This window comes from Misgurnus anguillicaudatus, chromosome 22, assembly GCF_027580225.2.
Source record: "Misgurnus anguillicaudatus chromosome 22, ASM2758022v2, whole genome shotgun sequence".
NCBI classification, from domain to species: domain Eukaryota; kingdom Metazoa; phylum Chordata; class Actinopteri; order Cypriniformes; family Cobitidae; genus Misgurnus; species Misgurnus anguillicaudatus.
In genome coordinates this window covers 30,405,289-30,431,711 of record NC_073358.2, presented here as the reverse complement: position 1 = coordinate 30,431,711, position 26,423 = coordinate 30,405,289, and the positions used below count along the sequence as shown (strand labels likewise).

The following is a 26,423-nucleotide window of genomic DNA, read 5'->3' as shown; positions in this document are numbered from 1 at the left end:
CCCTGGATTCCATTTGTTTTATCAAAGTCAATTGCTGCAGAAGAGAAAGATACTGAATTCACAAACTTTATAAGTTTTTGACAAAACATGTAGAACAGATATTGTTCTGGATCATTCATTAATCTTTAATATTTGCTATTGATTTAATACTAATACATAGTAGCTTTCTTTAAAAAAATACAGTTAATGATGAACAGTTAAATTCAGTTAATTGCATCAATCAAATGTAGAACAACACAGAAGGAGCTTGAAGCAGCATTGATTTGTGATCCTCTGTAGAAAGCATTGTCTGTAAGTTTGTGATTAATTTTTATTCAGTTGTTTGTTAAATTTACCATTTATAAAGCTAAGTAATGTGGAATTTCAGCTATTTTAGAACTATATACAATGAATTCATGTTAGTGTTATGTTTTTGGAGATAACTAAGTAGTTCTATTGTGTTTACATCTCCTTTCTGTAGTTTCACTCTGTTTTTCGACATATTCATCGTGGTGTGGAATAAAGCAGCATTCTCCCACAAGCTTATGTGTTGGAAAGAGTTTATCTGTCTGTCTAACTTTGGGAAGAGTGACGCCATTGTGAGGGCAGAACAGATATTTTTTGGCGAGAGGGTACTAGGTGCCTACTTTCAAAAAGAATGTAATATGTACAGTTTTGATTTTAAAGCTCATGTAACACACACTGTTTCTGCATTTCTGATGTTATTCTGGAGTACCTATAGAGTAGTATTACATCCTTCATATCTCAGAAGAGTCTTTAGTTTAATCAGATTTATAAAAGAAAGATTAGCTTTACCGATAACATACGAAAAAATGAAGAAGGAGGAGTTACTACTCCTATTTGAGAAAATCCAGCCCATCAAACACACACGCAAAACTCCGCTGCTACCCCGGATAATAAACTATATCCATTGCTTTCATAAGGCTGGCTTTCTTCTCCTAACATCCAAAAACACACTTCTTCTTTCGTGCCATTGTTGAGTTTTGAAATTAAACAAGTGTCGCGTGATATGATGTTTGCAAGTTTTAGCGTCTCCCGCTGATTGACGGGTGGGCGGGGTTTTCTGGGAGAAGTGCCCATAAATAGAAGTGATACGTATAGAAACCTCTGAAACGTCAGCTGGACCTGTAATTGAAAAAAACTTTCTGAAACTTGTACGAACCCTGGCGAAGTGCATTCGGCACAAAAATACTCTGTAACACGCCCAACTGCTTTTTTGACACTTTGCCTACGTTTAGCATGAGGAAACAACTCTACAACTGTGTTAAAAAGTCAGAATGCTTAAAATACCATTGAACCACCCCTTTAAATTAGGTGAGAGACTGGAGCCCTTACCTTGGGCGTTGTTTGTCTGACTGTATCTGAGTCTGACCATCGGTGTTTGAGTTGAGAAGAGTTGGGCACACACTCACAGAATGTCTGCATTAAACAAAAAACAAAACAAAAAAACTAAATGAAGTGCTGTTATGTTTGCTATTTGACACCTTTAGTTGCATTTTAGATATGCGCTGTTCATAAGAGCAAAAGGAGTTTGCATGTAAATTCAGTTGGCATCCACTCTTTGCTCTAATAATATACTCATCCTAGTGATCCATCTCCTCTTATCTCGCAAACACACAAACATAAGGTCGCATGCAATTTGGTATCTCATCTGATTTTCTGTTTTATGTCCCAGGCAATAAAAGCAGACAATATTGCATTAGCATTTCAGTATAATGGTTGGAGAATAAGATCAAAGGAACATTAGGAAGGCCTCTGAGTGTTCTCTGTAATGCAGCTTTCACTTGCTGCATGACTGGTCCGGTTACCCAGTTGTTTTGAGTTACAATGCATTCATATGCTAAAGTCTAGATGTGGAATTTCAAGTTTGTAAAATACGTGTTCCTGCTTTTTCGGTCGCTGCACATTATTCACACTAAAACATTGCCCTGCGCACACCAATGGTGATCACATTTCATTAACCAATCAGATGTACTGGAATGAAATGATGGAATGGTTTGAAAACTGTTACATCGTTACAAAACATTTTTAATGAGACTGAGGATACATGTAATGTTAAACAAAAGAGGGATAAAGGGAAAGACTGTGTGTTTCTTGCATAAGCTGACTGCACAATAAGCTTATTTAAAGGTACTGTAGAAGCTTTACACACATTCTGTCCCCAGCTTAAGAGACACCATAAGCTGAATTATTGAATTACATCAACCACCTGGGAGAGGGAGAGAGAGAGAGAGAGAGAGAGAGAGAGAGAGAGAGCAAAAGAGGGAAAATATATAAACAGAAAAAACAATGAGATTTTGTGAGTTTATGGTGCTTAGTTTTGCAGCACTCTCCGGAGAGATACAAATCACTGGAATCAAAACATAATTTTATAGGGCTTTGGCACATAGCAGCTTTTGGATGATGGTTCTTTGTACTATAAAATAAAAGATCACGGCATAATTTTGAGAGGACTGTCTAGGAACTCCATCTGTCAACCAAGCAGCAGTTTATTTCTGGTAGAAGCAAGGTGGACAAAAATCAATTTTTGTTCACTAACCCCACATCACTAATGTATTACAGCGTTAAAACTAACTGATAACCCATTAACACTCCAGAAACTAGGATGTTAAAATAAAAGATCAGGGAGCAATTTGAAAGGACTGTCTAGAAACTCCATCTGTCGACCAAGCTGCAGTTTATATCTGGTAGAAGCAGGGAAGACAAATCAATTTTTGTTCAATAAACCCACATCACCAATGTAGCATTAAAACTAATTGATAGCCTATGAACAATCCAGAAACTAAAATGTAAAAAATTTACAAAGCAACATTTTAATGAAATCTGATAAGCCAAATCCAGGGTTCCCACACCTTAGTTAACTTCAAATTCAAGGACCTTTCAAGGACCTTCCAGGTCCAATAAGTTCAAGGACTAAATGTGGGGACACATTTCAAGTGAGAGCAAGGTTACATTGTGTTACCTTTAAAGATACATCGTTACAGTTCCCTTTTGAAGGAACTCGCGCTGCGTCACTGTGTGACACTTTGGGGATGCCTCCAGGGGTAAGTGCATCTGAATGTGTATATTATATTCGACCAATGGTGAGGCTTAACAACAAAGACAGGGTGACGCGGAAGCCAGGAAGTATATTGCTATCTGAAATATTGCCAAAGACAGCGTTACAGGGACGCAGAAATTATGGCAAGGGAGACGCAGTGTCTCGTTCCCTTCTCAAGGAACAACATTACATACGTAACACAAGTTCAAGTTTTCATTTGTCAAACACAACTATGCAAAAAAGCATTTTGGTGAATCAACATGCGCATAAGTTAACAGTTTAGCACGTGTGCTTAAAAAGTCTAAAATTTTTATGATAGTATCCTACACTACACAGGGAATAATATGGATTTTTTTCCAGAAAACTTCTTGCATAAAATACATTCAAGCACTTTCAATGACCTGTATCTATGTAAGTATATTTTAAAAAACTTCCCAGGGCCTTGAACCCCCACAGATTCACAAACTTTCAAGGATTTTAAGGACCCGTGGGACCCCTGCAAATCCATCAAATTTCTGAATTTCTGTCTAAAAAGGTCTGTCCAGGTGCTTTTCATGTTCTTTAAATAGCATCACTTAAAGGTCCTAAAAAACATTCTGCTCATTAATATACTGTAAGCATCAGTGTTGATGAGTAGTTACTAACTTAACTACATTTTTCTTGAGGGTAGTTGAGTTACTGTTAATATAGTGTAGCTTTAACTGTAGTTAAATACTTTTTCCAGCAAGTAGCGGTGTAGCGCGACCAGACCCTATATTATGTTGTTCCTCTGCAATGCCTTTTAGCAAAGAGCAGCGTTGAGCGCAGCATCTTCTTTTCTTCTTAGATCACAAACTCAAATTCTTCATTAATGGCATTTATTTTCTGTCACGCATCTTTGCGGAGATCGTCTGATGATTACGTACGGAGCGTGCAGGGGTAATGGCGACACACTCATATTATAAAGTCCGTGATAAAGCGAGGCATGATGGCAGAATCTGACGATGTAGAGATTAATTGCCCATGGCCTTATTTCTCCAAGTTCATGTTAAAGAAACAAACCATAAAGCTAACACTTTCTTACGTAATCTGTGCAAACCAAAGATTTTTCTGTCTGCGTCAAAAACTTCCAGCACATACAAGTGAGTAATAGCCATTTTAAAAATGAATCCTTCCATTTTATTGCTTCTATAACAAATGTCTATTTCTATTTTAAGTGCAGTGATGAATCTGTGTTTGCCATTATTCCAAAATTCAACCTTCCCTGCCTGCCACAAAACAAACAAACCTAAGAACACTAACGTTGTGTTTGCACACAGCTTTATCTGTCAATCAAATAGAAGAAGAAATCCAAATATAACTTATATTATACTTATTATATGTTTAGAAAACCACATGATTTAATTATAAACCTTAGTTTGTTCATAATAATTATTAACAACAATTTATAATTATTTTTATAAATAGCTCAAATAAAAGGGTTTCATTTTTTCATTTAAATGTCATTTAAAATTTATTTTTCTCTTTTTATTTTCAAATATAATTTAACAATAAACAATAAAAGTAATGACTTACAGTGTATCCAGCTAGCCAACTGAGTTTGCCATAAGAAGTGGTGGAAAGCACACAGACTGCAATCATTTGACTCCATTGGTTGATCTGGTCCAAGCCTCTTAATCCTTTATTTATTCTTCAACTGAATGCCTTGTAAAGAGGGATTTTGTAAAAATAAAAAAAAATTCTTTCATCATTTCATGGCTTGCTTCCACAGATCAGTACTGTAACTAGTTACATGACAATCTGCAACTCAGTTACTGTATGAGACTCTGAGAGCGATCCAATCACATGAGGTCAAATAAAAAAAAACTATTTTGATTTGCATACAAAAAAGTTGGAGGGTTTGGGGCGCACAGTGCTGCGCCCCAAGGTGGATCTGAAACAAGCCAATTAAGGCTCAGCCTCGAGTCACATGCTTTTAACAAGTTACTGACCTACATACACACTCGTTCGGGTGGTGCCCCAGACACACACATGACACACACACAACAAACTCAGTTTTGATTTTTTTTATAAATGATAACATGAATAACAGTGAAATAGTACTATAATAGTTATTTTGTATTAATTAGCACTATATATTTAACTTTTTGGAAAAATGTTAAAATAGCTTTCCTCTCTGGCCAACTTTAAGGGGACGGCGTCCCAGCGCCCCCATTGACCAGCCGCCGCTGTACCACGTTTACCATAAACATTGTTCTGGTGCCTATTTTAAGACATTTGACAAGTTAGGACCCGTTAGGACACATGGAACATTTCTCAGCCAATCAGAATAAAGCATTTGGTATAACTACTTTTACTAATAAGTAGCTTGTAGCTTATCTAAGTACAGTTTCAAAGTAGCTTCCCCAACACTGATAACCATTATATTGCAAAGGTAACTTACTTGGATGTTTCAAACAAAACCAATCAACAATCCGTCTCTTTATTTCCTAACTTCTCTGTTTTGTTACAGCCTGTCACACATCCCTCTTTTACACATGACAGGCACAAATGAAAACACATTCAGTACTACATTAACCGATGTATTAACTTACTTGTTCAATAACATTGTTAAATTTAAAGTCACAGACACACCTTGATGTTTTCAAATAAGCAGAAACCTTGAAAGAAAAACTGCATGTTGCACAGACTTGCTACAGTGAGGAAGACAAATGGATGTGAAAACCAGTGCATCTCAAGTATGTCCACACTCATACATGGAAGAGATTACTGTAAATAATGCATGCGATAACAAGAAAATCATTACCACCTAACCACAGAGATGAACTCTCGTATATATACTGTACACACACACTGGCTTTATATTATACATTGGGTGGTTGTGCATGTCATTCAACTCTGATCCACCCCACATACTATCGAGTGCTAAGTGATGCTCATTGAACTAGGAGATAGAAGGGCAAGCCAAGGAGACCATAAACACGCACACACCCCCACACACATACTAAAATACAACTGACCACTGAAATGCAGGGAGCAATATGTGACCAGTCACGGAAAGTAGGGACACAAGTCGGATCTGGGACATTTTGAGTTATTCACAGATTCTGAAAGTGTGTGTAACACATAGAAATCTGATAAGATTCGGAGAAGTTGTGGCCATTTGAATATAGGAACTCAGAAATACTCAAACCGAGAAAATCGAGACGAAAGGGACTCTTCTTTCCAACTGGGGGAGACAATAGGGCTCCTTTACATCTCATTTAGCTAAGCCATACCCTATGTAAAGCCGTTTTGAGATACAGCTGTTCTAGCATGATATGTAGTATTTTATGACCAAATAACAACATGCAAAAATAAACATGACTCTTTTTACCTTTGTGGGGATCACAAGTCGAATCCAGTCTGTTTCAGATTATCCAATGACCATTTTGTCCACAAATGCGTATAATCCGTGAAATATAGATTCTTTACATCAGATTTCGCATGAATGTCTGGTAATACAATATAATATACAATCTGAAGACTATTTACATCGTAACATGTAAGGGTAGGCTATATGAGATTACACTCCGTTAAACACATGAACCCGCCTTTAAAGTTTGTATTTAAAATGGTGAGGTAGTATAATAGATCATCCAAACCGCGCCGTCGAAAACGTGACGTCCTTTAGAGATGTTACCAATCGATCGCTCGTTCCTCCATCAGCCAATAACTTCATGGACAATATTGATAGACAAAGCATGTAGCCAAATATATAAAGAATACAACGATCTCTGTGTAACTTCTGTGTGTTTGGACTCATGCTGCGCTGCAAGAACTGACATAGAGATGACGTCAAAGTACCGCGAGAGCGAGTCGAAATTAAACTACTCCATAAGATTTCTTGAAGAGCTCTCCCGGTACTTTGATGTCATCCGACTGCGGCGCCCCATAAAGTCAGTGACGCGGCTGACGTATGATGCGGCTGATTGTTATTTGTTCCGCCCCAGCTTCTTTTATTTTTCTTTTGTTTTGTGCGCCCGAGCTTTACAGTCTGGGTTAAATGCACGCTATAAGTTTGAAAAAAACCAACAACAACTTAGCAAACATGTCTGAGGAACAGGGCAGCCGCGTCACTACAGTCACGTGACTTCACGCTCGAGCCGGAAGAGAAGACAATGCTGAATAGTCGTAATTCTGCTATTTTTGGATCAAACTGTATTTCCGATGCACCAAAACACAATCTTATTGACCCACTGATGTCACATGGACTACTTTGATGATGTTTTTATTACCTTTCTGGACATATAAACCAGACATAGATTTTCAATTAAGGAGATAGAAAGCTCTCGGACTAAATCTAGTGATAAAACATCTTAAACTGTGTTCCGAAGATGAATGGAGGTCTTCCGAGTTTAGAACGACATAAGGGTAAGTCATTAATTACATTATTTTCATTTTTGGGCGAACTATCCTTATTTAGTAGTCACGCTGTTCCCTTTGGGGGCGGAGGCAAAAACACAAGCTTATACAGTATGTAAATATACACAGACAATGACGCCCCCCGCTGCACGCTAGAATCTCTGGAAAAACAAGCCTATTTTAACCGCAAAATGTACGCTTTTAAATATACAAAAACTGCTATCTCAAACATGGAGAGGCTTCTTCGTGATCTCAACTAACAGATTCTGCAATAAAACGAAAATCACAAATTTTGAAAAAAAAACGTTGTTTCTCATTTTCTCGAAACTTGTGCTGCCGACTTGTGTCCCTGGTTTCCGTGACGGGTCACATATGGTCACAGCCATGTGTGAACTGATCAGTGGTGGCTGGTCAAAGGGGGAGCTGGGGCGCCGCCCCCTTAAAGTTGTCCAGAGAGAAAAGCTACTTTAACATTTTATCAAAAAGTTAAATATATGCTAAAAATTAATAAAAAAAAAATCATTCATTAACTCTTTCACCGCCAGCGTTTTTTAAAAAAGTTGCCAGCCAGCGCCAGCGTTTTTCATGATTTTCACCAAAGTTTAATGCCTTCCAGAAAATGTTCTTCTTTAAATATATAAAAATACAATATACCAAATGAAAAGACAGACCCTCTGCTTTCAAACAAAAAAAAAAATGTTTCATCCTACCTTGAGTGGTTCTTTTGTAATCAGCTTTTGAATATGAGTAGGTTTCTGCAAACACCACATTTTGAGCAAAAAGCAGAGATAATTCAATTTTTGTGACTGACTTTTCATAGAGATCCCATTCAGAGCGATCTTTAAAACAGACACGGACATGCAGCTGCTTGCCGTAGGGCATTACTTCCGGGTTTAAAAAGTTGCGGAAGGTTAAACGCGGGGAAGCGTTTTCTCTTAATTGACGAGATATCTCGTCAATGGCGTTGAAAGAGTTAATCTGCTTCATGTGATGTTAAACATGTAAAGTGCTGCACGGTCTATGTTCATCTGTTCTCTTCTATGACAAAATATTTGACTATGACAAAATATTTATTTCGCTTCAGTTGAATTCAACAGTAACATTTTCAGCATTTTAGCTAAGCAGTAATGATACATTGTCATCGATAAATGGCTATTTACAGTCCTGCATTACTACAGTAAAAGTTTGATTTTGAGTTTGTTTGTGCCCCCCAAATATTTTTAGCACCAGCTGGCACTGGAACTGATGGTACCTTAGGGTAAAAACTTGTGGTGTTTTGATGTGCAACAATAAAACCTGGATTATCCTCATTTGACCTTTCACTCAAAACTGCAGAAGTTTACTTACTAGAAAAAAACTAAGATATATTTAGTCACATGTGGTCTCAAAGCTGGGCGTAGTTCTGTTCATACAAGATGAGGAAATTGGAAATATGAAAGAAATATTCGACAAACTGTAAACCCCTTGAACACAGTGGGGGGGGGAGATAAAATACAGCTTTGGGTTTGTGTGTGTTGGCAAAAGAGAGAAAGACAGATGAAGGATTTTTAGTCTATCATTCTGTTTCTCATATTGACCTTAGTGTGGTTTGAGAATTGTGGTTGGCTCTGCAATCTTTAAACCACTATGGTCAGAGATTTCAGTGGCGTTCGTTGAATGACATACAAACCCAAGCTAAACTAAGAGACCCAATCACCTTACACATTACTCGCTAGACCACAAAGGTTTGTTTCAGTTCACTAAGATACTTGAGTTCATGCCACCCAAAACCATTTTCTTATAATCTTTGAAAGTGATAAAGGTTTCCCTCTCAAACATAATAAATAAAAAAATCCCACCCCAATCAACAATACCATACACTCTTAAAAAAAAAGATGCTTAACCTGATAAGGAACACTGTGCCAAACACGGTACACCCCCTCCCTTGCACATGAGGCTGCATTACGTCATTGTAACTTTGAAGCATTCAATCTTCAAAATATACGGTCATGCGGCACATCGTTGGAAAGCTTAGACTTTCGGGATTCCACACAAAGCATAATATGATTTTTAGCCGTCATAAAACTGTACACCTGTAATCTAGTTGTTAGTTACCTGAACCGGGCGGCGTCGATTTAGGATATTTACTTACCTTCAAAATCTTCCCTTTATCCGCTTCGGTGAAACTATCCAAAACAAATTGTTCATAAATCCCCAAAAGTCCAAGGGAATGGAATATCAAAGCCTTTTAATCCAAAATGATTTGTTCATCTCACAATCTTGACGTTTCTGACCGAATTACGATATAAATAATGTATACAATTAGTTCACTAATGGACATTAATTCAAATCTCACTTTCATTCACGATTTATAATGAAAATATTCGGATGTCACGTTTATTGTGCAACGTCTGAGGAACAAATATGCCCCCTTGTGGAATTCAGCCGTTCCATAAGGGGCTACGTGGCGGTTTACATTTCGCTTATAAAATCGCACTGGAAAACGCGACCGTCGGTTGCTTCCTGTCACATGACCTGCGGTGCGCTTGCGGCATTCTGAAGAGTTAAAATGTTTTTAACTCGATGCAGTGTGGACGCGCCTGGAAGAAAACGAGCGTGTCGCTTCCATTATGAGCGTGCATACCATGTGCCTACATTTGAAAAAACGAACTTGAGCGCCAAAAGACACAAAATGTGAATCGGCCCTAAAAGTTTCTTCACAGCAATGCAATACAAGAACTTTTTTTTGGTTCATCAAAGAATAATTTAGTCAAGTGTTCTTTAAAGAACTATTTCTTATAAATTTTTATATTCTGAAAAACATTTTTTCTCTGTGAAATAAATGTTAAAGGACAATTTAGACAGAAAAGGTTCTTCAATGGCATCATGTTTTATGGCATCATGAATCATCATTTTTAGAGTTGTTAGACAATATAGAGTATCAAACTGATATTCACTTACTTTCTTAAAAATGAAAGTGCTTCATGATGCCATAGAACAACCATTTCTGGCTGAATAGTTCCATCTGGAACCTTTAACATTCAAACAATTGTTTCAAAAATGGTTATTTGTACTGAAAAGGGGTTCTTTCGATTATTAAAAGGAATTCAAGAAGTGGTTCTTTGAGGAACCAAAAAAATGATTCTAATACACTCTACAAAACACTAAAAGCTAAATAGCACTAAAAGTGGTTCACTGGCTCATCATAGGGGAACCATTTTAAGTGCCATATAGCACCTGTGTAGCACCTGTCTAGAACCATACTGTGCTATATAGAACCATATCACCCCCGGATTGTTCTTCATAGGTGCTTTTTAGGTGCTACAGGTATATAGAACTAAAAATGGTTACCTTATGATTACGAGCTTTTAGTGCTATTAATGCATGCAATTTTTTTAAGTGTATGGCATTGCTGTAAAAGCACCTTTATTATGAGGAGTGAAGTTAAAATAAAATAAAACGGCTCATATTAAATTTTGTTTGACCTTCTAAAGGTGCTTCCCTTTCATCGCCTTATGTTCTAAACAGAAAGAAAAAATATTACTTGTGCTATTTTTAGGCCCTCTTTACACCATATTTGTGAAAAATGCCACAAAGCACTTTGGGTGGAAACCACACACAAAACACTTAGCATGCAATTATTCTAGCAATAAGCCCAGAAAAGCCTAAAATGTTACTAAAGAGACAATTACATGTATAAATGCTTAAAACCCTTGACCCTTTCCAGTTTACAATATTCAGCTCACTTACATCCCATGGAGCTAAATACATAATCCCCAACTTATAACACAAAAACCACATATAGTCAAGGAAAAAACATACAAAGCCAAACTCTGTCATTACTCAGTGAACATAAAAGAAGCATTAAAAGAGGCTTTCACACCTTTAAATGAACAATAAAGATTAATTGTTACCTTAAATTTCAGACTGTTTCTTTTACATAATTTTTTTTCTCACTTTCATTATTCTCACACTTTAATTTCTCACACACACCCATCCATCACAAATTTTACTCTCTCTCTCTCTCTCCACATCCAAAAGTGAGCATCAGAGAGGACGCCTACCTAGCAGTGGGTGGATAAGAGAATTAGCAGAGTTGTGTGCATGTGAGTGCTTGTGTAGCTCGTAACCTCCAAAGCTGCACGGGAATGTGTGTTGATTCCCATGTAGTGCAATGCGGGTGTTTGGGCCTTGTCAGAGCCAATCAAAACCCATGGACTTTAAACTATATTATGGTATAATACCACAGCACTAAAAATAAAATAACCTCATTGCGTCATCCATAAAATGTAGGTCTCATGAAGAAAAATAGCTGGACCAAAACAACAGACCTTAATGGTCTATTTTTTGGTAGGTGAAAGGCAGTGATTATAGGGATAGCATTTAAATTAACTAAACTATTAGAAAAAATAATTTATTCTCTCTCTCTCTCTCTCTCTCTCTCTCTCTCTCTCACACACAGACACACACACACACACACACACAGAATAGAATGTCATGTTTGTGTAACAATGAGTAATTTGGCCTCTCGGTTCTTTGGACACTTGTCACAAGGATATGACTTTGAACGTGAGTCGAGAGCGGTTGAGAGTCAGTCTCATGCGGACTGACCAATGAACAGAGGGCCTCAAGTTAAGACCCTCTTCTCATTGGTCAGTCCACATGAGGTGGGTTAAAAGTTCGCTGAGCGTTACGTGATGCAAGGTGTTGCTACTACAGAAAAAAATTAGATATAGAGAAGCTAAGTGGGAGCGTGAAGCGGATATTAAAAAAGGAAAATGACATCAGAAACGCAGAAAATGAAAAGTATAAACAGTGGTGTAGTCTACGTGATACGCAGGCATCTGCGCGATCCGATCGGTGTATGAAATCAAATTACTATAGCGGCGCAAAAGTGACTGTGGAGCAGACTGCTGTGGCCCCACAAGAACCCACAGGGGAGTGACAGCAAAGTACAGCAAGAGCGATTGCAGTTATAATATGGAGAAATCTTTGACATCACCAAGAGGTCTGCTTAGCGCCAAATGAAGTCGAACCTGCAGTGTAGCTGCTCACGCGACACTGTAAACAAACCGACCATGTGGAGAAGTGAACGAGTGGAGCAGTGCACAACATAAAGTCCGGAGAGTTCACAAGACACATGTGAGTAAACAACATTTAAATCATCAATCCAGTTTATTACTTTATCTGGAGGTAAGGCTCCAATAAAATAAAATAAGCCAGTGTTTATGATGGTTTTTAGCTGCCTTCCAGCATGTTTGCTTGTGCTTCACAGTGTTAAACTTCCTTTCTCTGTGTTCATTTATATATCTACGTTCAAGATGTAGCCTATATGATCTTAAACTTCTGTGAGGAAATTCATGTCTGCGTTGATGTTCAGTTCAGACATGCAAATTAAAGATCATTTTCTTCACTTTGGTTTGGGTGTCTAATATTAGGCTATATGATGGTCTTGTAATAATAATTAAGTAAAAGCCTATTTTCATTAAGACAATGGTAGTGCCTTTGTATGAGCATTTAAATATTTGTAAATCAAAATACACCTGATGACAGTTTGAATTTGAAGTATTGAGTATATTTACTGTATATTACAGTAATATATTCTGTATATGACCATATTATGGTGATCCTGGGGTCGTGATGATGGGACCCTTAAATATTGTTGCCCAGGGTATAACAAAGTGTTAATCTGGCCCTGGTCTTAGTACACGATGTAACTACAGAAGAGTCGAGTTTTAAATAGGAAAAATGTAGAAATTCTTTGGTTATTTTTTTGCGCGATGCTGGTGGTCTGGTCGGATTCGGTGGATTATGCTAAGCTATGCTAAAAGTGGTAGCGCCGGACCCGGAGATCGGCTGAATGGATTCCAAAACAGTAAATATTAAAATGTTTAACTCTATGGGAGCTGGAAAATGAGCATATAAAAAAAATTGAGTGTTCCTTTAAAATACGGAAAAGGTTTACTACCATTTCAGAAACACAAACAGAAGAGACATACAGCGAGATAAATATCTTGCTGGAAATGAACCCTTGGTTATTTTGTCTGTGAAAACATCATTATTTAACCAGAACACCTCTTGCTCTCAAGTGTCATCTCTATAGTGACAAGTGACACTTTGATGCACAAAACTCCAATGAGACAAGCGTTTTAATAGGTGTTTAGAAAACACAGAAACACACAGGCAGCATGTGTATAAAGACATACTTGAGCTAAATTAGAATAAATCCTTTGCAATTTCCACCTTTAGCACCTTCCAGCGCCTTTCACAACAAACCTAAGATGTTTCACAACATTCCTGCAACTATTTTCACATATCAAAATAATAAAAAACAGGGTAAAACTGAGTGTAAATTTCATTAGGTTGAAATAAAACCATGTGATATCAAACTGAACATATGTTTTTCTACAAAGTGTAGTAAATGTTTATGCAAATCAGGGAAATGGCAGACATTCACTTGGGGGACTCTAGATTAATTTAAGATGACTTCTTAGATCAGTTTAAAATAACATAAACATATTTATTTATTTTGTGTATGTTTTCTTAAGTATTTAGTCACACAAACCTTTAACAATTGAACAATAAATTTGTCATTACGTCAAAGTGTGAAAATTTGGATATTTAGTTAATGGATATGGTTAATTTGCAACTATATGTCAACTAACTGTCATTAGAGCAGTAGACTGTAAGGGTTAGGGAAGAGGTTAGGGTAAGTAAAATAAGTTGACATGCACTTGCAAAGACTTATAGACAGTTGAATGTCTATTGAGGGATTATCACAATGAAGTGTAAATATAAATTAAGCAGACCATTAACTAATACTCTAAAGATTGGTAGTTGATAAGTAGTTGCAAGCTGGTTAGAAAGTGTACATTTCTGGCAGAGCTTCTGTTGCAAGAAGGAGGGTTATATCAGATAATACCATATAGACTTGTGGAATTTCAGCCGTTCCATAAGAGGCTACTCATTTAATTTGACCCAATAATCCCATAATAATATATATTTAATAAATATAGACTGTCCTTAAAATGATGAGAGAGTTTATTTATTTAATTTTCTTTTTTTTAAACTTATTTTTAAATGTCTGGTCCAGAAAATTGCCCTGTCCCTTTGATCATACATGGAAGTTGAACTGTGTACTTACTATTTTTTTATAAAACAAATCAAATTTACATTTACCTTTAATCTTGTATGAATTTACTATAACACTGAAATGGTAAAAATACACTATTAATATGAATAATATCAAATAAAGGTTTGTCCCCCAAATTTACAGTATGTAATTGGTGTTACCCTACCCAAAGCACTTTTATTTTGTAACAATGCATCAGCTCTTTGAAGTTTTTCCTGGGTCGAGAGGTCAGTGGAAGAAGATCAGTGGAGGAAGGCAAAAGGTTTATGATATGTCTTAATTTATTTGTCTAAAATATCATGATATATCTAAGAATTTTGAGATAAGAGTTTTTGGATGTCATTAGTTACTCTTTTTTATAGCTGGGAGTATTAAGATCTTTACATAAAAATACATGAATAAGTATGTGATTGTAACATCTCTGATGAAATAGCACATGACTAATGGCAGCCATTTTGTTATAATCTAAGTTTTTTTCCCTGTAAATTGTCATTAGTGTTACCGTCATTGGTGTTACTTCTCTAATGAGTACTTCCTAAGCACTATTCCTTTAACTGACCAACATAAAAGCATAAACAAACAAAACAAGATGGAAAAATTTTTAAGTTTATAAGTTTTAACATATTCATTATCTATTATTATATTCTCATTTTGTCAGGTATTGAATATACAACGTCATGGATTCTTTATTAAAATGTATTAAAAAGTTAAACATAAATTAAGCTCCCCGTTTTGCGGATTCATAGATTTGACAAGTTAATTAATGCTATTAAAGAAGTTTTGGGTATGTTGAAAGAAGTTCATTTAAGCATTTCCATCACCCGAATTCCACCTTTTCTGTAGAATGACCCAGGTACAGTTGGTTAGACCAACAAAAGTTCATTTTAAGGGTGAGATAAGATACAAATAGCACTTCAAATTAACAACTGTTAACTTTGTATGCATAGTTAACAGTGTAGTAACATTAGGCCTACCCTAGACCTCCAAAATGCTGCAATTTGATGAAGAACGAGTAAACTTGAGATATACTTTTGTAGTGTTCACATATCCATAGTGAGTCCACCTTTTTGAACATCAGCTTGCAGTTGCCCGCAGGGCTGATAAGAACAGGACATGCAGTGGTAAGAACTGCTCGCTCTATGCAGCTCGAGTGAAGAGGTTAAAGTATTACATTTTGAGACAATACTTACAAAAAATGCGAATCTGCTCAAACGATTTTTTTGCAGAAAAAGCTGGGAAAACACATTTGTTTTGGCATTAAAATGCAAAGATACTGTTGTTGGTAATTAATAATTATGGTTTTGTGAGATGACCCAGCTTGTATTTTAAGAAAAACATGTCTGTATGAAGCTGTTGACACTTGAACAAGCCATAACAGATTTTCAGGCTAAAGCTAAAGTTAGAAATATGGTAAAATTCGGCAAAATGTAATACATCTTACTTCATTAGCGTAGCTCTCTCTCTCTCTCTCTCTCTCTCTCTCTCTCTCACACACACACACACACACACACACACACACACACACACACACACACACACACACACACACACACACACACACACACACACACACATTCTGGTTTCCATGTTTTGTGGGTACATTCCATAGACGTAATGCATTTTATATCATACCAACTGTATATTCTATTCCCCTAACCTACCCCAATCCCTAACCCCAATCACAGAAACCCTTCTGATACTTCACATTTTCAAAATACATCATTTTGTTTGATTTATAAGCTTGTTTCCTCATGGGGATGTCAAAATGTCCCCACAAGGTCACAAAAACACTGGTATTCCTATCTTTATGGGGACAATTGGTCCCCACAACGTGATAATTACCAGGTACACACACACACACACACACACACCTTTCTCTTTCTATCTCTATCTCTCTGTGTATACTATGTATGACCTCATCATTTTGGTTGCTTAACTCTGACGAGCCACCTGCACAAATCATCTGTTACCACATTGACAATTAACCATATATTAACCCATTTAAAATATGTGTAATATTTCTGTCAGAACCCATTATTTCATCTCAAATACACATGAACCGGTCGATCCGCTGTATAGACGGTTTCATCGGACGCACGTGATAAACATCTGGATCCGAACTTTACTTTCAGTTTCGTTTTTTTAATGGTCTGACTACTGTAGTTGCTAAACTGATCTCTTGAACAAATGCCTTGTCGAAAATAACATTATTATTATTAGCGGAGTTTACCGGAAGTTACGTGCAGACCGCGACAGCCGCTTGTTTATGTTGTTACTGCTGAAACCTTCTATAGTGATTTTCAAATAAGTTGCAGCATTCCATTTTGATTTCGCCTCTATATTATTGGTCACAGGTTATTGTACATACTCACAATGCGACAATAAAAATGGGTTATGGGTCTCATAAAAAGCATTTTCTGTTTTTTTATTACACAGTTTGCTTCAGTAATGAGCTCAGAGAACCTTCTTTGGAAAATCAAACAAATGATAAAACATCTTTAAAATCTAAAGATGATCATCTGCAATTTATGCAAACCTTAATTCGAGCTTGTTTAAAGTGAGTTAGCCCAAAACCCATTATTACCTTGTGGCAATTATCACCGTCTATTCTGAATGTTTTAAAATTAAACTTTAACAAGAACTGCTCTAATTTAGTGAATTAGTCAGAAGAGCTAATGATAAAATTGCCATTTGGCTTTCCTTGCTTCTAATTGGGCTCGTTTAAAAGCCTGACAGTATCTCCACTGTGGTTTTAATGTGGAGGACTTTAAAGCACACTTCATTTGCTGTTATTGCAATGCTCTTATGCATTGGAATTTACCCCACATATCCATTATTATCACAGCTCCTGTTTAAGTTTAAAACCCGCCTCAGTATGTTATTCTAGTGCGGTGAGTTCATACTGTATCATGAGTTTGGTGGCAATATTTGATAGGTTACAATTCAAATAAGCTTCCTCTCTCTCACTCCCTTTCTCAGGGTTTTATTATCTGCTTGTTTATTTCTCCATATGTGTTGGCTTGAACTTTGAATGACAGATCTTCAAACCCATCAATCACAGTAGCGTTCAACCTTATCTGAGATTCACACAAGCACATACACATACACACAGGCTCATTATAAAATGCACCTGTGGCTCAAAGTCACTCAGTTGGAGAAAGTCATTATGCTCCTTAGATTCTGCTTCAGGTCTGCACCAAACTTTTGCATAGTCAGCACAAGAAAACTGCAGACAAACGAATTCATCCCTGTTGTTTAAAATCTTACCTTATCTTATCATGTGACTTTTGGGATTTAATGCACAGTGAAGGTAACAGTGATATTATAGATACATGCATTCTTGTGTGCTGCTTTTTAATTGAGTTTCTGTATAATCAAGCACGCACCCCTTCGACCGTTATGTCGCGTCCTGCTGCTTTTTTGTCTTGACGAGTTAACAGGCCATGTTAAGTAAAAAAGAAATGCTCGCATAATATGTGATTTATTATTCATGATAAGAATATTTAGCAGTGTTCTTCATTGTAGCCTTTTGTTAGAATTTGTAAAGCAATTCTTCACCCTGACTCATATCAAGGCCACGCTCACACGGTCAACGTTTAGCATTGACAACTGCATTTACTTACAGGTGTGAGTCTAAAAAATATTCTGTTCACACTGCAGCTTACCGTCACAGCTGGAATCCTTTCTCTTTGTGAACAAGCAACCAAAATCAGGCCTGTATTTTGCACATGATGCCTTAAGTATAACACTTAAATATCAAAGATTGAGTCTTATTTGGCAACAGAAAGTATGACTTTTAGATTGGTGGTGTGTCTTTAAGAAGTGATGATTCTATCCGCATGTGTACTAAATACCAAACGCACTCGAACACTCGAATGCAAACAGTATGCATACACAAGGTTTATGAATTATGAACGCTTATAAAACATCACAAAATATAGCTGTCCTGTGCCTGAAGATGGATTGTGCAGCATTACGAAGCAAATCTGCATTGTAGTAGGGCTGCAGCTATCGATTCTTTTTGTAATCGATTAATCTAGCACTGAATCGATCGATTAATCGAGTAATCGGATACAAATTTTGTGTGTGTTTTTAAACAACCAAAACAAATAATGCATAACGAAAATGACGTGGCTGTAAAATGTCTTTTATTTTTTATTGGCTTTTATTTCTAAAAAAAAACAGAGGTATTTGGCTCCAAAAAATAAGCCTATTTATTTCAATTTTACCCATTTTGTGTTTATAAGTGCCAGTGCCAACAATTAAACACTTTAATTTATTAATATGCACAACAGGTTTCATGCTGTAATCTAGCCCTGACATCAAAGTAAATATCTGGTTTATGTACATTTCTCTACTGCGTCTGGTGTGAACGCACAGTTAGACGCAGGGTTGCTCTAGCAGACAATTTCTTCTTTTCTCTTCTTTGTGTTTGTTTTTGCCTTCGATTGCTCGCGTCCCCTGGCGGTTCGAAGAATAGTGCAACAGCGAGCGTGTCAACTATAAAAGCCTCATCTGTTCATTTTTTCAAGGCGTGTCCGCACGGCATCGAGTTAAAAACATCTCAACTTTTTAGAATGCCGCATGCGCACCGCAAGTCATGTGACAAGAATCTAGACATTTTTGTAAGCGGACCCTTATTTTTTACTATGGGATGTCTAATCCCACCTAGATCAGAAGGTGAGCCAAGACTGCCATATAAGCCACATCACAGTTATTTACTAACCGCTAATGTCAAAATCATAGCCTTAAAAAATAAAAATAAACACTGCAAGGAAGAAAGAAATACAGAATACAGCTTGCCTGTTAGTAAGAGTTTGGTCAATGTTATCTTGTTACACACATATGTACAAAAACAAGAGGAAAGTAAGCACTTCAGAGTATAAATGGACCTGCATCTCTAAAGTTCTCTCAGCACACTTACAGCTACATTTCAACTCATCTCACATGCCCTCAGTAGTATCAACAGCACTAATATTGAGCTTGCTATATTGATTTATACATGCTGGAGAACAAGAGGGACTGTAGATTATTTTTGTTTAACTTTTTTCATGGATTTTGGTTCGACGTGGTTAAAACACAGTACTTCATGATTTTTACAGTATTCGCCTTCATCATTGTTGATTCTGAGCAAATAAGCAGTTACTGGTGATATATTCACGTTTTATTGATCTAATTCTCTGGCCTCCCTCCAAACCTCTCCTTTATCCATTTCCTTCTCTTCACACACCTCACTACATTCCCTCTCTGCCTCAAAATGAGGCAGCTATCTCACAGCTATCCATTCTCAGCTCTTCTGATTGATTTGACATGTAAATAATTTAGCATTTGAATAACTTCTTGAATTAATTTATTAATCTGCCTACTCTCTCTCTTTCTTTCTTTCTCTCTCTCTCTCTCACCCCCTCTTCCCCCTTCCATCCCTCCTCTTCTTTCCCCCATATGTTGTGCAGAAAAATTGATCTGTGTTCGGTGGATTGAACTTAGATGCAGTTTAAATAATTCATGTGCTGAATTACTGTTAGCGAAGACCTGGGTCTTCAGTGGAGAACTGGTGATGTGTCTCTTTCTTCATCCTTCAGTTTTTAAGACCTTCTCTCAATCTGTCAGTTTATTAGACTTTCAAAAATGGCCTGTGAAACCGTTGCTATTAACATCCCCAGTGGCTGCCACCCCCATATGATCATCATCTGACTAACTGTTTATGTGGATCTGTGTTAAAACCAAGATGTGAGATTACAGTCTGGTAAAAGCTGAAAAGGTGAACCATTCCCATCCTTTAATCTCTATCTCTGGGCTGTAATTAGTCCAGTGATTAACCTTGACATTCCTGATCACATCATTCCGCCTTAATGATGCTATTACCACTCCGTGTTAAATCAACTCGCACATTCACGTCCACCTATACAGCACACATAAGCGCGAACATACAAACACAAGAGCGGGAGGGCTAAATAATATCATTAATCAAAGACTTAATACACGGGAACGCCAGTCAATTTGGTGCATAAATACGCAAAGCCCCAATACCAGGGAAATTGAAATCTGAACAGCTATTTGAACCTGTCAAGCAGTCGGCTCAATGTTGTCTGTTAGCGGACATAATTAAGTTCTTTTCTCATGTTCTCTACTTATTTGGACTATTGGGCATCTGATATAAAATGACTAATCGATCAACAGGTCCAGGTTCGTTACAACGGTAGGCTCAAGTGCAGGAGCTAAAATTGTCATGGGCTGGAAGCCAAAAACTGCTTTACTCGTTTATTTTGATTTACTTTATATTCATTTTGAATCTTGAGTTGACAGTTCAATCAACAGTTAATGATTGTTTTGCTCTTTACATGAATTACAAGCCTTGCTTCTTGCGTAAGGCTCTGTAAGACTGAAAAAAGATTTATTTTCTACTGCTATATGCAAGACTTCTCACTCCGGGAGTCAGCTGTCATCTTTATGAATTTTAAATTCATAGCTTTGTGAAAAGTGTACGAGATCCTAATTACTAAACTGAAAACAGAAAGAACACACAACTGAAATATTTATTTTTTTGGTATTTAGTCATTTAGAGGTAATTTATGAGGTTTATAGTCGATATCAGGCGTTCATATAACATGACCAGTGTTGGGCAAGGTACTGAAAATTAGTAATTACTTACAGTTACACTATATATCAAAAGTAATTAGTTACTAGGGAAAGTAAGTCTTTTAAGTTACTTTTATGTCTGCTTTTTAAATGTAAATATGGATAGTACTGAACAGTCAAACAATAAAATGATAGGCCACAGTGGGCATCACTCTTTCGTTAGATTGGTTATGTACTAGGGATGTCCCGATCAGGTTTTTTTGCCCTCGAGTCCGAGTCATTTGATTATCTGCCGATACCAAGTACATAAAAATAGAATAAAGATGAGCGAAAAAAACAGATCCAGGATGTTCCTTATATCATGCCGCACGCATAGAGACAGAGCGCCGTTATGCAAATTTGAAAACCACGCCCACCGGGGGGGAAATCAATCCAACCGTCTCCATTGAGTTTGTGTTGCGAGAAGCCGCCTCCTTGTCATTTCTGGCTTATAACAAAAAACTGAATAATGCCCAAAAGCCGCTGTGTGACAACACGTACAGCCAACAAGCCAAAGAACCCAGAAACAAGTTTCCACAAGCTGTCGAGCCGCAAAACCCAGTCTCCAAGGAGAACAAAGTGGATCGCCGACTGCGTTTCCCCCTGGTGGACGCAGTTCCACCAATAGAAGTACCATGAAAAGTTGCCTGCATCCATTTCTGTGTCCCCAAACACTCGTTCCCTGGGGTCGACAGCCTACAAAAACTTATTTACAGATTAAACTTAAAAACAGAATAATACCTAAAAGCTGCTGTGTGACAAGGTGTACATCTAACACGCCAAAAAAATAAATAAATAATTTTTTATAAGCTGTCGACTTCAAAAAACGAGCGTTTAGACACAGAAATGGAAACAGGCAACTTTTCATAGTACTCCTATTAGTAAAACTGCGTCCAATAGGGGGAAACGTAATCGGCGATCCACTTTATTCTCCTTAAAGACTGGGTTTTACGGCTCGACAGCTTATAAAAACTTATTTCTGTGTTCTTTGTCTTGTTAGCTGTACATATTGTCCCAAAGCAGCTTTTAGGCATTATTCAGTTTTTTGTTATAAGCCAGAAATGACAAGGAGGCGGCCTTTTGCAATACAAAGTCAATGGAGACTGTTGGATTGCTTTCCCCCCCGGTGGGCGTGGTTTTCAGGTTGTGACGCGCTGCGCTCTGTCTCTATTGCTGTTTCTGTGTGGACTCAAAAGGGTCTAACTCTGTGCCAGCGCATAACTATTGATGTGTTTAAAAAAATGAAAATATATATAGTACATATGTACAGGGGGTTAAATTGGGATTTGTTTTGTGGGGATGCACTATACAATATAACACTATGTATCCGAGTCCTGATCGGAAGGTTACGTCCGATTCCGATCGAGTCTGAAACCACGTGATCGGGGCCGATTTCCGATCACGTGATCGGATCGGGACATCCCTATTATTAAGTTTCTTATATGGGTGGGCTATTTTACACGTAAGACTCTAATATATCACATACTGTAGGAGCCTATTTTACTTTAGATTCAACCCATCCTCATTTTTTGACGAACTGGGGACTTCAATACTATTACGTCCGTTGCCAACACATCCTCACCCCATGTCGTCAATATTTGACGACACTTGACCATTCGTCAATATGTGACGGGGAGGGTATACCTTTCGCGTCATTTTTTGACGAACTGGGGACTTCAATACTATTACGTCCGTTGCATTCTCTTTCCTATTTTCTTACCATTTTCGCGTCGGTTTAGGGTTAGATTAAGCAAAATTAAACAGTGTGCGCGAAATTAAACAGTTGTCACCTGGCGTTGGGGTTAGAGTTAGGTACGACAGTTGTCACCTGGCGTTGGGGTTAGAGTTAGGTTTGGGTAGGGATGTCATTATGTAAATCTAACCCTAAACCGACGCGAAAATGGTAAGAAAATAGGAAAGAGAATGCAACGGACGTAATAGTATTGAAGTCCCCAGTTCGTCAAAAAATGATGTGAAATGTATACCCTCCCCGTCACATATTGACGAATGGTCAAGTGTCGTCAAATATTGACGACATGGGGTGAGGATGTGTTGTTAGATTAAGCTTTTGAATATTTTTGTTAGAAATTATCTTAATATATAAGCTTAGTTTTTTTATGTATATCATTTAGACCATTTAAACAAATATTCTGTATGTTTACATTGAAAATATATAATGTGTTAAAATTGTGTACTGTCTCTTTAAGAATTTGGAGAAGCTTGCGGCGGGTAGTGTGCAGGACTACAGTGAAATACAGTGAAGTTGCACAGTTCTCTTTACCGCATCTGTGATATTTAAGATTTAAAGGAACACGCCCACATTTTGGGAATTTAGCTTATTCACCGTATCCCCCAGAGTTAGATAAGTCCATACATACCTCTCTCATCTCCGTGCGTGCTGTAACTCTGTCTGACGCAGCCCCCGCTAGCTTAGCTTAGCACAAAGACTGGAAATGCATGGCTCCAGCTAGTATACTGCTCCCAATAAGTGACAAAATAACGCGATCATTTTCCTATTTATGTGTTGTGATTTGTATAGTCAAACCGTGTACAAATAACAAGGTGATATGAGACACAGCGATCTTTTAACAGTATACATACTGAGAACTATATTCTCTGAAGACGAAGCACTGCCGCATGGGCGGAGTGATTTGCACAACTCTGACCGAATTCTCTGCTCCTCACCAGGGGCTTCTCGTGTGCTGCGAGCAGATCACTCCGCCCATGCGGCAGTGCTTCGTCTTCAGAGAATATAGTTCTCAGTATGTATACTGTTAAAAGATCGCTGTGTCTCATATCACCTTGTTATTTGTACACGGTTTGACTATACAAATCACAACACATAAATAGGAAAATGATCGCGTTATTTTGTCACTTATTGGGAGCAGTATACTAGCTGGAGCCATGCATTTCCAGTCTTTGTGCTAAGCTAAGCTAGCGGGGGCTGCGTCAGACAGAGTTACAGCACGCACGGAGATGAGAGAGGTATGTATGGACTTATCTAACTCTGGGGGATACGGTGAATAAGCTAAATTCCCAAAATGTGGGCGTGTTCCTTTAAGATCATATATTGTTTGCATATTTTTTTTTATGTTTGATTTAAATGTTAAACGAGATTAAATGAAGATATTAAACCAGAAAACGTAGTACGTGGATTGTTTTGTCGGATGGACACAAAGCGAGTGGATTGTTTTGTCGGATACGGAGCGAATGAAACCAAAACTGAACCTAAGTGCGCACTCACACATACTATGGAGTTTTAACATGGGTGTACAGCGCAGGGGGCATATTTTACTGGAAACAACAATCACGGATAGTTCTCTTCAATGAAAGCCGATGTAAACATCTAAGAATAAATTAACATTTCTCAGATTTATTGCTTTTGTGGACTACATGCAAGTGGATGTCATACTGGGATTACAAAGATAATTTACCAACATGAGACCGGATGGATTATGACTAGCGCACAATTTTTAAACAAAGGTATGTTGTCCATTTAGATTCATGTTCATACGCCATGATGAAGTTTTTAATTCATTGCGCCACCACGATCCTGCAACGTTAGATCAAAAAATGTCTTGTCTCCAAGATACAATATAGAGTAACGCGAGTGACAAACTCATGCTTGTTACCGCTAAAAGTAGTGGAATTACTTTATAACGTGTTACTCCCATCACTGAACATGACTCACTGTAAACTATTTACAGGGCAAAATGATCCCCTGAAGCAGCCTGGGGTGTCTTGTGCAAGGGGTGCAAACCTTCTGAAAACTCTTAAACTTCAACCAGTATGTCAGTCCAAATCTAGTAAGGATTGTTCATCCGCTAATGAAACCGAAGAATGCCTGAGGAGCTTTCAGACCATCAGAGACTGACATACCCATTGATGGACTCACACTCTTTCCAGACAGTTATCTGATTCATCTGTCCATCTTGTTTCGTCTGTGTCCCTTATGGTCTCTTTCTCTCCTGGACTCGCTATTCCTCAAACTCCTGCTAAGCAGATGAGCACTTTTGTTGTTCATAAAAGATTCAGTTATTGTAGTTTCCTACCATCACTGTTAAGCAGTTCACAGCCACCAACCAAATAACTGTACTCTGGATGACTGTGTGGAAATGTTCATCAGAATAGGCTATATAAAGAAATTGTCATCAGTGAAGCATTGATGAGGATTCTCTGTGCATCAATGAACAATCATCTTTAATGAGATTCACTTGTAACCAAGTGGAAAAAACCGATGTGCCAATGCCTCTCAAACCTTGATATGCTAATGCAGTAGCTTTACAATAGAGGACTGTATTCATAACAGAAGTCACAAAGGCAATAGAAAGTCAAGTAACTGAATGTGTATATATCAGGTGATCAAAAGTAAATGCATTTTTTACTTCATTCATCTTGCATTGGAGGAAATGGAACTTTGAACGTTCACTTTGAAACAATAAGTGCACTTTAACATGCTTAACCCATAATCTTAATGTATGGAAGCAGCTTGAATTGTGAAGACTTCACTACAGAACTTTACGATTATTGCTGCATCTTAAAATACAGTGTAATGCACATTTCATACATTTTTCAGTGAGTGACAAAGCTTAATGGCTCAGGGCTATTGTCACATGTGGTGTGAATGCCTAACATGAATTAAATAAATATCCCCAATGTGACCACATGTGCAGGCACTAACAGAGAACTTGCCGTGTACAAAGAATTGTGAACAGTGTACAAGGGCACGATACGGGCAAGGCCAACCTTGATCCTTCATTATATTGCGCTGGGTGATGTGTGAGTCTACCCGTGTGTCTGCATGCTCCCTTTAGCTGTGCATGTGTAAGAGATGCAATAACACTGGCAGGAAGAGATGAGAAAATGATAGGAGGTTTAAAGGAAAGGCAGGTCGGGCAGAATAAAGAAAGAAAGCGATCGTGCCTCCCAGGCCTCTATTGACGAAACCGTCAGTGTTTGACCTGATGGAGGGAAAAGAAGCAAGAGATGGACTGACAGGGTGAGACAGCGTAGGGGACAGACGGTGTGAGAACGAAAAAAAGAGAAAAACTAGGATAAAAAAGGGAGAATAACAAATATATTCACAAGGACACATATGGAAAACTTGTCTCATACACACACATTAAGAGATGTTAGGTAAATTTGAGAGCCTTTGAGTTGATGCATAAACAGGGCACTTGTTTCAACCGGAGATCATGCTTTAGAATACTAATCAAATGTAAAACCAAATCCAAGCATGTGTGTGTGTGTGCTTGAGAGTGTGTGTTTGCC

At 37.6% G+C, this 26,423-nt stretch overlaps 1 protein-coding gene across 2 annotated transcripts in view; it reads right to left on the bottom strand.

Annotated features, from left to right (window-relative positions):
* Positions 1-26,423, bottom strand: part of fibcd1b (fibrinogen C domain containing 1b) — a 110,788-nt gene that overhangs the window by 78,974 nt on the left and 5,391 nt on the right. Inside the window, exon 2 of one of the 2 annotated variants that reach the window (XM_055199613.2) lies at positions 1,336-1,419. The exons of the other annotated variant lie outside the window; for it this stretch is intronic. Within the exon in view, the coding sequence (XP_055055588.1) occupies positions 1,336-1,419 (84 nt within the window). The remainder of the gene's footprint in view (positions 1-1,335; positions 1,420-26,423) is intronic. 2 annotated transcript variants of the gene reach the window in all.